This window comes from Aphis gossypii, chromosome 2 (assembly GCF_020184175.1).
Source record: "Aphis gossypii isolate Hap1 chromosome 2, ASM2018417v2, whole genome shotgun sequence".
Lineage (NCBI taxonomy): Eukaryota > Metazoa > Arthropoda > Insecta > Hemiptera > Aphididae > Aphis > Aphis gossypii.
This window is the reverse complement of record NC_065531.1, coordinates 43,800,650-43,817,774: the sequence shown is the minus strand read 5'-3', so window position 1 is coordinate 43,817,774 and position 17,125 is coordinate 43,800,650. Positions and strand designations below refer to the sequence as shown.

At 26.3% G+C, this 17,125-nt stretch overlaps 2 protein-coding genes across 2 annotated transcripts; both read left to right on the top strand.

Annotated features, from left to right (window-relative positions):
- Window positions 1-1,907: 1,907 nt before the first annotated feature.
- On the top strand, window positions 1,908-5,279 carry LOC114130617 (major royal jelly protein 5-like). Its single transcript, XM_027995624.2, has one exon. It carries the CDS (start codon window positions 2,325-2,327, stop codon window positions 3,489-3,491), a length of 1,167 nt encoding a protein of 388 aa, XP_027851425.2. The 5' UTR covers window positions 1,908-2,324; the 3' UTR covers window positions 3,492-5,279.
- A 772-nt stretch (window positions 5,280-6,051) lies between these two features.
- LOC114130601 (thyroid adenoma-associated protein homolog) lies at window positions 6,052-15,749 on the top strand. Its single transcript, XM_050200787.1, is given in 25 exon segments — window positions 6,052-6,445; window positions 6,531-6,601; window positions 6,688-6,809; window positions 7,236-7,460; window positions 7,930-8,161; window positions 8,214-8,377; window positions 8,455-8,660; window positions 8,751-8,923; window positions 9,094-9,275; window positions 9,407-9,560; window positions 9,674-9,829; window positions 9,894-10,001; window positions 10,003-10,230; window positions 10,308-10,432; window positions 10,988-11,146; window positions 11,262-11,389; window positions 11,488-11,737; window positions 12,924-13,047; window positions 13,115-13,348; window positions 13,472-13,732; window positions 13,860-14,048; window positions 14,144-14,851; window positions 14,916-15,069; window positions 15,143-15,366; window positions 15,430-15,749. Coding segments are annotated over 25 exon segments (4,983 nt in total). The 5' UTR covers window positions 6,052-6,330; the 3' UTR covers window positions 15,721-15,749.
- The last annotated feature ends 1,376 nt before the right edge of the window (window positions 15,750-17,125 follow it).

Sequence of the window (17,125 nt, the reverse complement as noted above, 5' to 3'; positions counted from 1 at the left end):
TTACTTTTTTGTTTTTATAAACATAAATAAGCCTATTGTCGTAAAGAACAGTGGGCCACTGTCTTTGGCTGAATTTTGGGTCTGTGCCTTGTAGTGGTACATGAATATAGACCACTGTTATATCTGGGATAATGAGCCGGACTCTGCCTAGTTCGGTCCTGGCGGCACCCACTTGACTACCTTTTTTATAATTAAATTTACCGTGTACTACTAAGAAAAGTGTCCGAAATAACAGCATCAACGATATAAAATACGAGCATCATATCGTATAATATAAAATATACATTTTAAGTAAATACTATATTATTGTATAATAATACATTACGATAACACAATATAATTTGTTTGTGTTTCGAACTCCAATTATTTTGTAAAACTATCGGCTATTACTCTCCCACAGTCCCACATATTATCTTAAGCCTTATTACACTATTGCAGAGCATGTCATTTGCTTGTACGGCATAATATTATATACGCTTTATTGGCAATGCCGCCCAAAACAATATAACTAATTTAGGTATAAATCATCTATTATAATAATATGTTATAGTATGGGTTAACAGGTTACTTTCAATGTTTGACAATATACTATTGTATGTTTAATGCATACATTCCATACATAATATACACTCTTATTTAAATCACCAATAACTTAACACAATTGAATTATGTTTATTTTTTATGTAATACATATTATATACATAATTTTCCTTATAAAATATGAAAGAAATTGTATAAACAATTTAGTTTTAAATAGCAAATGCATCAGCATAAATGTATATATAATTGAACTTCATTTGAGTGACATTTAATATGTACTTTATAGATTTTAAATAAATTAAATATAACTTTTCAATTATTTAATTATATTTTAGGTAAACTGCCGATTTTTTTATTTTTATTTAATTGAAAATAATCAATATATTATCATTATCTTTATTGGCTTTATTACATTGTATTATTATTTAATTTATCCTCATTAAGAGAGCTTGTGGCTAAAAAAAATGAATTGTTATCACCTACTTATCAGTATTCAATACCTACAACCAATTTATAGCAATTTAAAATGTTTAAGATATTTATTTCCTTTTATAATATACTAATAAAGCTCAAGTAACATCCAGTTTACAATAGTTTTTTTAACTAAATTTAAAATTATTCTTTTTACATTATTAAAAATAAATTTGTTTAGATGCAGCAGCGTTTTATTAAAACTTTTTGAATATAAATAATCTATAAGAACTTATTAATTTTACTCTTTCTTGTAATCTTGTGTAACTAAACTACATATCATAAACATATACCCAGTGCGCCTGTGTGTACACAATCAATTTTTCAGATAATTTATCTATATAGTCAACTAAGCTCAAGCATTCAAGAGGTATTGTGAGTCAGTAGAATTGACGTCTTCGTCCTTACAAGTGCGTAACATCTAAAATGTACGTTAAGCAGTTTACGTTGGTTTTGGTTAACTTTAATGTTAAAGTGAATCAATCTGTTATCAAACTAAAAGGTATAATTCTTGTTTTCCAGAGAACCAGTTTTTAAATATGATTATTTTAGGAACAATTATGAACATTATTAAATAATTTTTATGTTTTTGTATAATTTACGAAAATTTTTTAAACTCCATTTATCCTATTTTATTTCATTTTTTGTTTTTTAAAAATTATGTATTTTTGCAGAAATTATTTTTAAGAGTTAATTTTTTATTGATGATGCTATAAATTTTTTTTTTTATTATTATTTGAATTCATTAAATAACTTGTTATGGCATTATAATATTTATATTTCGATAAATTCGATAAATTTTAGTTTTCAGAAGTTATTTTGTATTGAATATTTACAATTAAGTTTCATACTTTCATTTTTAAATTATTATTATTAATTTTGATTTGACATCAATACAGTAATTAGAAGTAACTATAGGTATATATCAATATCGTAATATTTAAATCCCAGTATCAATACTATGAAAAATTTTTGACCTACTAATTATATAGTATAGTGGTCTACGTCCATTATGGTCGTTAAATCATTAAAGTATTATTGTGCAAATACTCATGTATCTACCGACAATAGTAGTTTTGTACATGGCACTCGATAATGTGGCATTGAATAATTTACTTAACCATTATTTGAAGTGATTGTGTTCTGAATTTTCGAAGCTAAATATGCAGATAACCGTTGAATATGTTATAGAAGAATATTAAATAATATATTATATGAATGTAATTACAACATTTTGTTAAAACTCCTAACGCTCGTATACATTTGGTTAGGTATTATAAGTTTCTCAGTCGCGCGATCACTTTTCAGCCAAGATGATAATATATCTAGTATTCAATATTTATTTAAGCGTTTGTCTATGTGAGCTAAACGTGGTATATCAGTGGGACAAAATAGATTTGTCGATTCATGAAACGGAACATTCATATATTCCAGAAAACAATCTTGTACACAGAATGAAAATTTGGAACAACACATTGTACATGGCCATACCCAGATTTAAGGAAGGAGTTGTGGCTACATTGTGCAAAAGTAACAGAGGTACTATACAACCATTTCCGTCTTTAAGCCTTCAAACAGTAGGTAGTTGTATTGGGATTCAAAACACCAAGGAAATTGAAATTGATCATTTAGGTCACTTGTGGGTGTTGGACGTGGGTAAAGTTTACGATCTAGAAGTACCCGATTACACCTGCGATCCGAAATTGCTTATACTGGACATAAACACGGGCAAAATGTTACGATCAGCGGTGATACCGAGAAGCATGTACACTACTCAAAGTGTACTTAGTGGTATTTCAATCGACTTGAAATCACTCACTGCTATAATAGCTGATATAGGTCCCAATTCTGGGTTTATTGTTTATAAGTATCAACAAGGATTTTTTGAAAAATTTCAATGTAAAATATTGTCCAGCGTTAAAGACTATAACGAAGCACTTTTAACTATATCTCCAATTGATAATATGTTATACTTCACAACCGTAGAAATGGACAGTTTATTTACAATTCCGTTGAGTGTATTCGATGCGCCTTTCATCAACGACATAAGTCATTATGCTAACAACCAAGGACTGAAAGCAGACACATCGACTGCTATGATCATGGATACAACAGGGAACTTGTATCTAGGTTTAAACAGGAAAGTAATCGCCTGGAACACTTTGAAAAACAGTTTCGACATCAAAGAATTGTACATACAAGAAGTGAGATTCGATTGGATTTCCAGTTTTGCATTTGATTCAAACGGATATTTGTGGATCACTACTTCGGCTTTCAAAGATTTCCTAGATGGATCAAGTTCAAAAAGAATGAATATTAAAATATTTAAAAGATTTTGTGGTACAACAGCCTTCGCACTTCAGCATTTACAAACGTATGTAAACAATACACTCCCAATTATTAACAACTCTGCCGATTCCAAAACTACTACTGTTATTTTACTTTTAACTCTTATTATATTATTAAAACATTTCACGTAAAAATGTAACACATCAATTAAAACATTTTTTTTTTTTTTAATTCATGTTAGTTATGTATTGTTATGAAGTAAAAACGAAATATTTTAACTAAAAATCCAATGTAAAACTATTATTCTATAATATAAGGACAGTTAATTGTTTTAACAATATCCACGTATGTCAATCTTAATTCTTAATACCTAAAGAATTGCTACCTACTTTTTTTTTTAATAATATATGTGTAGATGTAGAATATACTTTTAAAAGCATAAATAAGTTTATCTATAAATCGACCTCCCCTCTACATGGTGAAAATGTCTGCGGGTGACCTTACTAAAAAGTAAGAAAAAAATGTTGATATATCTGTCACCATTTTTTTTTTAACTATACACGTTTAATAATTTGTAACACTTATTTTATTCGAATTCCAAATTATTTATTTATTTTATATTTGTATATACTTTTAACATTAACTTAAACTAAAGGACAAAGAACACAACCATGATGATGTGACAATTATTAGGTTACCTATCCCATTATCACCAAAAAATATTTTATTTTTTAAATTGATTAAATTATTTACGATAATTCTTGGTTAAGTTATTTCGTTAAAAAAAATTAGTCACTAACAACTTACAGTTAAGTATAATTAGGTATATTGAGAATTGTATTGATTTTTAGGGATCAAAACACTCTCAATTAGATGGTTGAGAGAGATGAATCGTTGGATCTATGTTTTTTAAAGTTCTCTTTCAAAATGAATATTTTATTTAAAATAGAACTAGTTGGTTCTAATTTCGATGTACAATTTAAAATGCAAGTAGGTACACTTTACTTGTAAAAACCTGGAATGTTAAACTCTGGAATTTAATACCTGGAAAGTAGAAATCTGGACAGTAAAACCCTGGAAGGTAAAAAATTGGAATTTAAAATTTTGAAATCCGTAATAATCTGGACCGGACAAAACTGGACGGTAAAAATCTAGACCGGACAATATTGGACCATAATAATCTGGTCCGGAAAAATCTGGACAGTAAATATTAACTTTTAGGAGTACGAATAGGTCATACATATTGTTATAATTATTTTGAGGGGTGTTTAAACACTCAATACACCCACCTGTGTATGTCCCTGTTTACTACACATATCGACGATTTCATATAATTTTTGGTAGATAAAGGTAGGTGTTTTGCAAAGGATAAGGTAAACAAAAACGCTTTACGCTCGTAAAACCGTACGAAATTTAATTTGGAAATGTAAGTGTAAATGTTCTGCAAATGTTTATGGGTACTCTATCAGACACAATATACATAATGTTGTCCCACAGCCAGAATTTGATCTTCGGTTGCTTGATTATAGCTGGGAAGTAGGCAATTTTTCAAATTAAATGTATTCAAATGTTTCCTACTCAATATAGTATTATGCACTATTTATTGAATACGTTGAAGAGACGATATTGATTATTGAGTCTTTGTGAATAACGTTTTTGATTAATATTATAAAATAATTAATATTATAATTCATCATTAAAATATGTGATTTCGCCTAATGTTGAACTTCTTTAGATGTTTATAAAAAAACAATTGTGTTTGTAATTTTGTATATTTTTTAGGTATTTAAGTTATGTGGTAAGAACTTCTTATGAGGAACATTGTAATAACATTTTAAATCTTAGCTATAAAAATTAAACTATATAACAAATTACTACAAAACATTTGTAATTTGTAATTTTTATGGTTTTGTAAAAATTTGAGAAACAAAATACACAAAAATATATTCATTTTAGTATAAGAAAATTTTATATGAAATCTTGTATACCGCTCAACACATAATATTAAATAAATAAAATTATCATACAACTATTCTATTTGTTTTAATATTTTAAATTAATTGTCAAAATTATTATTTAATACACAAATATATACACACGACTCTATTTAAAATTCTTATATGAATGATTAATCATGTAATAATATTTTATTCACTCAAAACAATTCTACGCAATGCATTTTCTAAAGACGGACAAACGGTTTCCAAATTAAATTTCGTACGGTTTTACGAGCGTAGAGCGTTTTTGTTCACCTTATTCTTTGCGAAACGCCTGCTTTTACCTATTAAGCCAAAAATTATATGAAATCGTCGATATGTGTAGTAATCAGGAACGTACACAGGGTGGAGGGGTGTTTTGAACGCCCAAAACACCCCCCGAAATAATTATAACAATATTTATAATCTACTCATACCCCTTAAAAGTTAATTTTTACTGTCTAGATTTGTCCAGTCCAGATTTCTACTTTCCAGATATTAAATTCCAGAGTTTAACACTTCAAGTTTTTATATGTTACCCAGGCACCTAATTCGATGTTATGTAGTTTAAATTTGTAATTATAATTATAAGGGTAATTTAACTTAAAATATTAATAAATTAAAAGAACAAAAATATTGACTTACTCATGAGTAATTATTTTATTGGCCCATTTTAATGTATAAGAACTAAACATTTTCCACCACTCAGTCTGGTAGATACCTACATTGTACCATGCATTAGCATTGAATAAAAACTATAAATCCACATAATACATGGTGCATTCTGAATTTCTGACTTTTTGAGTGTAAGGTAAGAATGTGTTTAAAAACATAGTTTTATTATCATATTATATAACCGTTTAAGTGATAATGTGATATCAAGTGATTAAAAATAATAATAATAATAAGATAAGGTGTATCTACATCGTGGTACAATGATAGGTACACTGTACACAATATATTATACTACACCGGCAATTTTTAGTATTATTTGAATTTGAATCCGTACACCTTGAAATTTAACAATCAATAATTTTAAAAATTAAACAAAGCTATGAGTGCGTTAAACCTAAAGAGTGTAAAACGAGATTTTTCACAACTCAATTTCCGACCAGATGTCTGTCATCCAAGTCTAATCAATGAGTTGAAGAATATTTTAGAAGCCACAGGTAGAATAAATTAACAAATCAGCATAACATATTATAAATAGTAAAAATAAATATACACAATCAATCGGGTAATAATATTTTTCAGGGCTTCAACAAGAATACGATACTGCTATAAGTAATATCAATTCTCATTCACTCATCAACATCATTCAAAGTGTAATTATTACCAAACAATATAATTGTTGTTCATGAAATTTATTTTTGAGGACAATAAACAATTTTTTTTCTTTTTGTAACCTTAGGTATGCAAAATATGTTATTCAGATACATGTAACAAAGAAATGGTTATCAACTTCTTAAAATTTCTAGCCAAAATATATACTGAACATTGTATTGATGATGCAGTGAAAAATACTGTTACAAAGTAAATAATATACAGGGCAGTCAAATCCTTCGGTTTAAACAAATGAAAAAAAAATTATTTATTAATTTTTTGCCAAATAAATAAAAACTACACAAGTGGAATTTTATGTTGTATATTTAAAAACTTCATTTTTTAAAGATTATGTCACGCAAATGCCTTTCTTGATTAGCCACACATATATTACACATATATCATTATTTTTGTAGTACACTTTACTGCAAACGCACGCTGTTCATTTGACCAATGCTCCATGATTAATAAATTCTGAGTATTTAAAAGCGATAAGAACATTCCCGAAATCTCTACCACTTTAGCCCTGTCCACCAGTTCTTGTTAAAATCATCGGATTTGACTGCCGTACCCTGAATTAATTTTCAATTGTGTTGATTTTAAGTATTATAAATATTTATTATTTAATTTTTTCAGATGCTTAAAATCATGTCCAGTTATATGGAAATCAGAATTATCTATTGCTATTTCATGTCAGTTTATTTCAAAAATGGAGAATAAACAGAATTTATCTGAAACAGAATATTTCTTAAAAACATTGAATGAATGTTGTGAAAAATTTCCTGATTTTATTTTAAATTGCATTGATCAAGTCATGATATTTTTTGAACTTAATCTACGTCAATCATATGAAATATTAGTGTTAGTAAAAAATAATTATTCTATTTAAAATTATAAAACAGTTTTGAAAATTTAAATTTATAACGACAAAAAAAAAAATTATCTTTATTTTCTACCAACTAAAATTGTTTAGACTAACTTTATGTTATTGTTACTTAACTGTAAATATATATATATATATATTTACTAACCTATTAATTATACAAATAAATACATTTTATTCTTTTATAATAAATATATTAATAAAATTAATATATTATATTAATACATAAGTTTGATTAAGAATAATATTATTGATTTCATAAAAAAAATATAATATTTAATATTACACTAATTAATAATAAAACATTTTGATCGTCCATATTGGTTTTTAATTTATACATTGTAATAACCATTAATTAAAAATAAGTAAAAATGTAATGTTAATTGTCAATTTAAGATTTATGTTTAACTAAACAATATTTATAATTATATTTATTTTTTTTTTTAGTTGTGAAAGCTGTCCTACACAAAAAATATCAGCTATCAGATGCATCCATGAAAGTTTTCGTTTTTTTCTAACAGCTTATAAAAAAAATGTATTACCTGAGACTATGTATTTGAATGCATGCTTTATGGATTTGTTAGATAGTGATCATTTACCTATGGAAACTCTTTTCAACTGCTGCCTTTCAATAGTATATTCACAAATCAAAAATATGTCTTCTCTCGAATGCTGGAAGGTAAAATAGTTAATTTACAAAAGAAATATAATAATAAGATCTTATGTTATAGATGTGTTTGGATAAACTTTCAACACGATCGGATTTGATCAAATTAGGATTTTGTGTGGCAATATTAAATACTTTTACTGGTGAAGAATTAAGAATGATTGAACCAGGCAGTGATAAATCAATTTGTATTAATTTATATAATATTATAATGGAAGTCAGTAACAGGTATTAAGTGATCATTTAAAATATTATCTATACATAATATTTTGTTTCCTATAAATTTAATTGTTTAATTTTTCAAGCAATTTAAATGATAGCAGTATTATAATATCTTCAAGTAGAGTGTTGGTTATATTTTTAAAACGAGTATGTACCAAGAGTGAAGTTAATTTAGAAAAAGATCAAATTGAAAGATTAATCACTTTTCTTTGGTTACGACTTGATCATTTTATAGATGGTGTAAGGCATTCTACAAGAGACGCTATGATAAATATAATTAAAATGAAAGGTATTTCTGAGTATTTAAAATATGTAGATTACATAGTTTTTAAATTATAAATGTATATAATGTTTTATTTTTATTTTATTTTACTTTTAGATGAACATATATTAGATTATGTATTACATCGTTTATCTACATGTGATAAAAATTCTAAAGCATTTTTTGTTGTTTTATCAATAATATCAGATAAAGTTGATTCTAGATCAATTATTAAATATTTACCTAGTATTTGTGAAACTTTAATAGATTTAATGACTTCTAACAATTCAGTAAGTATATTTTTAGATTATTGTTTTTCAAACTATAAAATAGTTTATTAATTAAAACCTATTATTAAAATTTTCTCCAATAAATATGTTTAATCATAAATATTGAGCAGTGATTTACTGTAAAAAATAAAGTGATTAAGTTATTCAAAATATAAATTAATTATTTAAAGGCCGTAACAGTTTTTATAAATTTGATGTTGAACCATTATACAATTACTGAAAGTAAACTTTGGTTTGAGTATTGGTTGCATCCATTATTCAAGAAGACAGATAAGTTAGATATAAAATATTTTGAACAAATTATTACGAAAGCTGTTGAACTAACTCCAAATGTTTCAAAATACATCTATGAGTAAGTTCATTACTTTTATAAATTAATTTGTTTTTATAGATAAATTGTATAGATTTTATAAATGTATAAAAAATGTACTTTCTACATATAGTTTGATAGCTATTAATATTTTGTTGTGTTGTATGTTTCAGCTTAAGTAATAAAAATGAGTTACCATTAAAAATACATTTAATTTGTTTCAACATAGAAAAAAAAAATTATTTATCTAATAATAAAGACAGAAATTGGATGAGTCAGACCAATATTGAAACATTAAAAAAAGCTCTACACAACAATGATGAAAATGTACATAAGAAATTATTTTTAAAATATAATCAATATACCTAATACTTTATAATTATTTTGTCTATTAGTCATTTAATAATTTTTATTGATGATTATAATATTATTTTATTTAGATCCGTTTTATTGCTGTAAATCTTATTTTGGAATGCCAAAAAAAAACTCAACCATTCACAGATAAAGAGTTAGAACTAATGAAATACTTTATTATTTATAACATAAATAATGAAAAGGCGTCAGTTAGACAAACAAATTTGAGCTTTGTTAAAAAAGTTAGTAAAATATAAAAATTTAAAACGAAAATATAATATTTAATAAATTTTGTTTTGATTTCAGACACTTATAAGAATGAATGAAAGTCAATTTTCTGTTACAGTTAAAAATGATTCATCATTAAATTCAAAATTACTAAAATACTACACAGAATTTCAAAATTGGTTCTCAAAATTTTTGTTTTCAAAACCTTTTTCCTGATGCTAATTTTGTCAGACGCAATTTTTCTCTTGAATCATTACGTCTTATTCAAACATATTTTCTACCAACTGGTATTATAGGACTAAATGAATCAAATAATTTCTCTGCAATTTTAAATTGTATATGGGATACATATGAGCAAAATAAAATATTAGCAAAAGATATATTAACTCACAACAACCAAGAATTGATCAAATTGGTAATTACTTAGTTGTAACTCATATTAAAAAAAATATATTTATGATTAATGAAATATATTGTTTTTTTTTTGTTTAGGATAATATAATAATTGAAGATATGTTGAAAACATCTAAAATATTAGCATCTAGTACCAGTCCACCTGATTCTATTACAGCAGGATATTTATTAGAAGTAGTTATATTTCTGAAACAAAATACAAAGTGAGTTTAAAATTATTAAATTAATAACCATCTTTTATTATATTTTTACTGTATAGAAATTTTACTTTTAATGAGGGACTAGCATTATAATATGTCGTACAAAATGAAAAGTTTGCAGTGGCCTCACTGATTTTACTGTGTTGTTTCTTCATTTTTTTTTTTTTTTTGGATTGTTGAATTATTTTGATATATTTTGTAAAAATATTTATTCTGCATCATCTATATGTTACGGGCAAGCCTCAAAAATGATCTTGCAAAACTCCAATTGTCCAGAATACTTTGAATTTTAATGTCATATTACAGCTTTCGTCTTAATTATTCTAGTTGTGTCCAATCTTATTTGGATAACACCGTAGCATCTTAAATATTCTAATATTAAATATAAAAATGTATAAAATAAATATTATTGTTGAAATATGATTAAATATGCATAAATAATAAGTAAAGGGTAGACAAGTGGGTACCTCTTTGCTGTACATAAGATATAAAGTTTGTCACTATTATGGCCTATGGGTGTATTAAATTTGAATTCAATGATATTTCATAATATTCTAGTTATGAAGAATGTGCATACTCCATTATATTGGATTTACTGGATGACCTTAAAAAAGAAGTTGAGCTAGCTGAAGAAAATCTTACTTTGGCATCAGCAAAAGGCCCAATGTATGGATTAATTCACACTATACGGCATTTACTAAACACTCTTAATTGGCTGTAAGTTTTCTTTTGCTTCTAAAACTGCTATAAAAAATAAAAATCATTGTTTTATTATATTGTATATTTATATAAGTATATTCCAATGAAGTTACTATAATAAATATTTTTGTAGGAATCATTGTTTAAAAGATAGTTGGGCCACTTTCATAGAAAACTTATCAACAACTTGTTTAAAATGTCAAAAACTTGTATCTATTGTTGTAAATGATTCATCTCCTGAGGGTATTATTCCAATGGATGGTAAAGTATAGTTTCACATATTTTTATCTATCAAACCTAATATTACAAAATGTAAAATATAAAAGTTAATAAATAATTATTTAAAAAAAAAAAAATAGATTTATATCAAAATGATTGTCAAGTAACTTCTCAAATGGTTCTACTTTGCTGCTGGCGTACGACAAAAGAATCATCATTATTGTTGGCAGATATTGTCAGCATTATTGAAACACAAGATTCGGACTTTAGTAATACTTTGATAACACAAATATGTTCGTGCTTAACTTTATTACTTTCTGAAACTAAACACCGAGGTGCATTTGAACAAATATATGTTGCATACTTAAAAGTTTGCTCTATTATGTGGAAGTATGTATTTAGTATAATTATACTAAAATATTATAGTTATATTGTTTAAAACAATAAATGCTAAACATTAATCTACCTTATTACTACAATTTAAAATAATTTTTAACTCATTACCATTTGCCTGCTGGCTATCTTCCCAAATGTGATCTTATAATATGTTGTTCTGTGTATTACCTAACTATAGTTAAGTAAAACTTATGTTTTGTGCTCTACCATTTATAAAAAAATTTTCATTCTAGTATTTTATACCATTTTATACGTATTATATTTGTACTTCCTAATGCATATCATCGAGGTGAAAGTTTACTGTCAGCTTAAATATAATTTAAATGGTTTAGCGTCAATTATGGTGCCTAGAACTGAATAGTTTAATAGATTATAATTTATAGTTAATAAACTTTATTTATACTATTTTTTTTTTCATAAAATGTAGGTAGGCCGCATACTATATTGTAACTTATACCATAGTAGATCACGTTCAATTGTAGACCACTCATTGGGAAATAGTCATTTTCTAATATATTATAAATATACACCAATAATTCATCAAGTATGCTCACCCCACAATGTTTTCCTTTATAACAAATTTATTCTAATTCAAGTTATTTTCAAATGAGAACTAGACTCTTTTACCATTAAAAACTACTTGTTTGAATTTCAATTTAGATACATAAATATTTTCCAAAAATCATCTGCTTAAAAATATACAGAATGAAAAAGTGATTTTATGTCATTTGAAAAATGTAATTGTTGGTGTTGTAACAAAGCACTGATTTTTCAATGGTTTAAAAAATAAAAGTATTTGAAAATATGGTCTTTAAAAATTTCCAACATCAGAATTTGAATAAACTCGTTATTAAAAAAAAAAAGAAATAGGGGTGAACTTGCTTGATGAATCGTTATTTATATTATATGTATTATAATAAGTTTTACAGTCAAACCACTAAATTAAATCCACTATTTAGTAGGATAAAAGAGAAAAACATTTTTATTAAACAATTAGAGGTTGAAAAATTATTGTTATATTTTATTTTAAGTACATCAATAAATTATATTTTATGAAATCAAAATAACCAACATCAATGTATTACATTAAAATGAACTCACTGTATGCAATATACACATTATTAAAACTATTATTCACATAATTAACATACGAGATTTATATTTTTGTCAATTTGTTTAGGTCTCCTACATTACACAAAATTCCTCTGAAATATCTTGAAAATGTATTAACTGAGATTAAAACTGGATTGGATGAATCATTTTGTGTTACAAGAAGGAGTGCTGGAATGCCATTTATCATTCAAGTAAGTATTTTTGTAAATTAATAGTTTTAATACATTATGATATGATATTATATTCATATTTTTCTAGGCTCTAATCTGTACAAACCATGATACACGAAAAAACGTTAACTATACAATGGAAACATTGTTAGGTATTTGTGAGAATAAGAATATTAATGAAGATTTAAAAGTTGGAGTGGTTCATGCATTGAATGTTTTAAGAGCATTATTTCGATGTTCACAATTAGGAGATCTAGTTGGTCCTTTTGTGTCTAGAGCAATTAACATATCTATAGTTTTATTTAACTCATCATCGTGGCCAGTAAGTATAATATCTTATAACCTCTTTATTGAGTAATCTAGCCTACTCAATTCGTTAGGTTTCTGGAACTTATTTATTTATTTATCCTAATTTTAATTTTTTTAAATATTTACATTTTTATAGATTCGTAATTCTTCTACATTATTACTTAGTGCATTAGTTAATCGCGTATTTGGTGTTCCGCGATCGTCTACTGAAATATCTTGGAAAAATCGTATGACCGGTCGAGAATTTTTCCAAAGGTATCCAGAGTTATATGATACATTTTTAAATGAATTCAAAAAATTTTCACCAATGGACATGAGACCTTCATTGTATCCAACATTATTAATACTTGCAAGACTATATCCAACACTTAATGAAGCTACTGATTGTATTTTCCAAGTAAATTTTAATTTTAATTATAAGTTATTCGTTGTATTAAAATAATACAAACATTATATTTACAAATCATTGTAATTGTACATTATACTGTTGATTAATTAAAAAATTTAAATTAATTATTTTTAAGTTGGCCAGTTACATTCCGTATATATTTAAATGCGCTCAAAGTCCAGTTATGAAAACTAGAATGTTAGCTGCAACATCAATTGCACCTCAAGTTACACAAAATAAATTAGTTGAACATCTTTACATAACATACAATGCATTAATCATGGAACATTTAAAAGAAAACACAATACACGGACTTCTATTACAGGTAATTTAAAGTATTTATTTATACTAAGTAACAAATTTTAATAAATATGGATAATGTATTTACATTTTTTGACAATAAAATTAATTTAATTTTAGATATTTAGCTTGGTTAAAAATCTACCAAAACTTGAATCAGATGATCTTGATAAATTAGTTTCATTAACTGAAGATCTTATAACAAACTATGATCAATTTACTAATTGTTCTTTTATCGTTCAAGAAGTTTTCTTAAGATGTATTACATGTTTATGGCTTCAACTTGATAATGTACAGTATAATGATTCAGTTGAACAATTTTGTACACTTGTCTTGGAATCAGTTAAAAAATTAGTTCAGATTAAAGCCATTGGACAATCAAAATATTTGGAAAGTGCTACATTATTGTTATTTGCAATCAGCCTAAAAGCTCAAACTGATTTTTCAATAGTTGTATACAATATTATGAATAATACAGTGCACTGTGAAACAATATTTAAAATTATAGGTATTATTTTATCTGAAAACCCTGATAAGATTTGTGATGACTTGGATAATTTTAAAAATCTATATTGGGATCGCAAAGTTTTAGCAGACCAACTAATGGCAAACAAAAGTCTTATGAATTTAGTCTGTCAACAGTGCACTTTGATAGACTCGTCAATTGATATGAAATATTTGGTTTTGTCAAAATTTCCTTCAGTTTTGCACATGTATTTTAATAAGTATGATTCAATTGACAATTTTATTTCAAAATTGTTTAATATTAGAAGAGATTTTGAAATTGCCCAAGCACTATTATGTATAAATGGATATTTGTATACACAAGTGAGCAATATAAAAGTTATTACTATTTTTACTATTTACATGATGTAACAAAAATTATTTTCAGAAATCTTTAGATAAATTTGTGATAGAAAAATTAACACATTTATTTGACAATATATACTACGACCAACGATCTGATGAGTGCAAAAATGCTTGCCTTGACATAATTATTGATCATTATAATTTACTTATTAGAAACAATTCTGACATGATTGTTTGTAAGTGAACTTATTTAAGTTATTCAATATTAATAGAGTTGTGTATAATTATTTTAATTATTTTTGTCCATAGTTCTCAAACTATGGAATATAATGATACATTATTCTGAAGATAATAATGAAGAAGTAAGAAATCATGTGTGGCGTTTGGTGAATAAAGACACAAACTGCACCAAATCATTTGAATTATTATTTGACAAGTTTACAGAACACTTTAAGCAATTTCCATCTGCTGTTCTTATAGCTTTAATATATTGGTCTTATTTAGATGTAGAGTTACTTCAAGATCGTCCAGAAGTACATATGTTATTATTTCTAAAAAATTATTTTGTATTATAATTGTTTTTTTTTCTTCAACAGGGACAAGTGTTTGATGGTGGAGACACTAGTGAATTTAAGGAACATTCAATTCGAAAAGCTATTGCACTTAAAATAATAACTTATTTAACAAATAACAACCCTCATTCAATTAATTTGGAAATGAGTAAACATCTACAAGAATGGATAATTGAAGAATGGACAACTGACTTTGATGATAAGTCAACAATTCTACATTTGAAAACGATTGGAGATTTCATAACTTACTCTAAAAATGTTTATTCAATGACCAGCAAACTCATAAACAAACCCTTAATAAAACTAATAAATTAAAACCGTCCAATAAATATTACAAATACTAATTACGTTGTTTTAAAAATTAATTATTGGTTACCGCAAAAAATATTTCAACATTGATATGGTGCAAAGATTCCTGTCTATTTTATTTTCATACCAGATTGTATTAATGGATTTCTAGCATTACACTACTTACATTATGGTGTAACTTGTAAAGATTACTTACAATAGAAAAAGAAATTTGTACATGGTGTAAAAGTACGCCGATGGGACAAATTATGAGGCTTATGTATATTGTCATCTATCAATCTGTTCTACTAAGACGGTCACCTATTGTTTCACAAAGTCATCGTGTATTCGTGTAAAAAGAAATGCAGAATATTAAGCTTATTAGTGATTGATAAAAACTCTTATTTTAACTTTGTAGTTTATAATATGATAATTAAAATATATTTATGTAGGTAATATTGTTAATTGATTGGCTTACAAGTTACAATTCCAAATCGTAAATCTGAAAAATAATGTACAAAACTATGCAATGCAGCGTCATCCAGTGACAGTCGCTGATATTCGATTCGCATACGTCAAAGTCCAATACATCAGCAGTAGATGGCACTGCTGTTATCGTCCAAAACGCGTTAACCGTATCAACTTGCATAACTGAATGTTATAATAGACGTTCGTAGCAATATAGCATAGAAAAATAGGTAACACTTGGCGTACAAAAGTAAAAAATGTGCTGAATAACTTGAATATTTCAAAAAAAATATGATTGAGAAAATGAAATTCCACGAGGTATACTCGTGAACCATTAGATTTTCTTTTACTATACATCACTCGAGTCAGTTTTGTTTTCTGGTGTTGGGTGACCGGGTAAACATATCGTTTTTCCCATGACCCACGAAGAAATGGACTGATGACAGAGATAGCTGTCCGGGGGCCAACATTAATAGAAAATAATACCTTACAGTTTAAGGCCATCTATATATCGGGCATCGGCTATGCCCGTTAATAGCGAGAGAAAGAGAAAAGTCCAACAATAAAGATAACCACAGTCTGAGGAAACGATAGCGTCGCACACTTGCACTTTAGGTCCCATAATAATAATATGTACATTGTACAGGTATTGATGACTATCTCTAACAATGTTGATTCTTGACAACATATATACCTACCAGGGAGTGTATTTATGGAGAACGCGCAATCCATATAAATATGTCTATGATTTTTACCTCTCAAACAATTCCATTGGGTGGGGAAAATTACACCCTCTGGCCAACCCCTCCTCCGAATTCCGACTATGGGCAATAATATAATGGGCTATAGCAATGGTTTCTTTTATTTTTATTTTTATTTTTTGCATCTTATCACTATATGCCGAGTAAGACGTTTTCGTGGTTTGATATATTATGTTTGATATGATGTTGGTCACAGCAGTTGT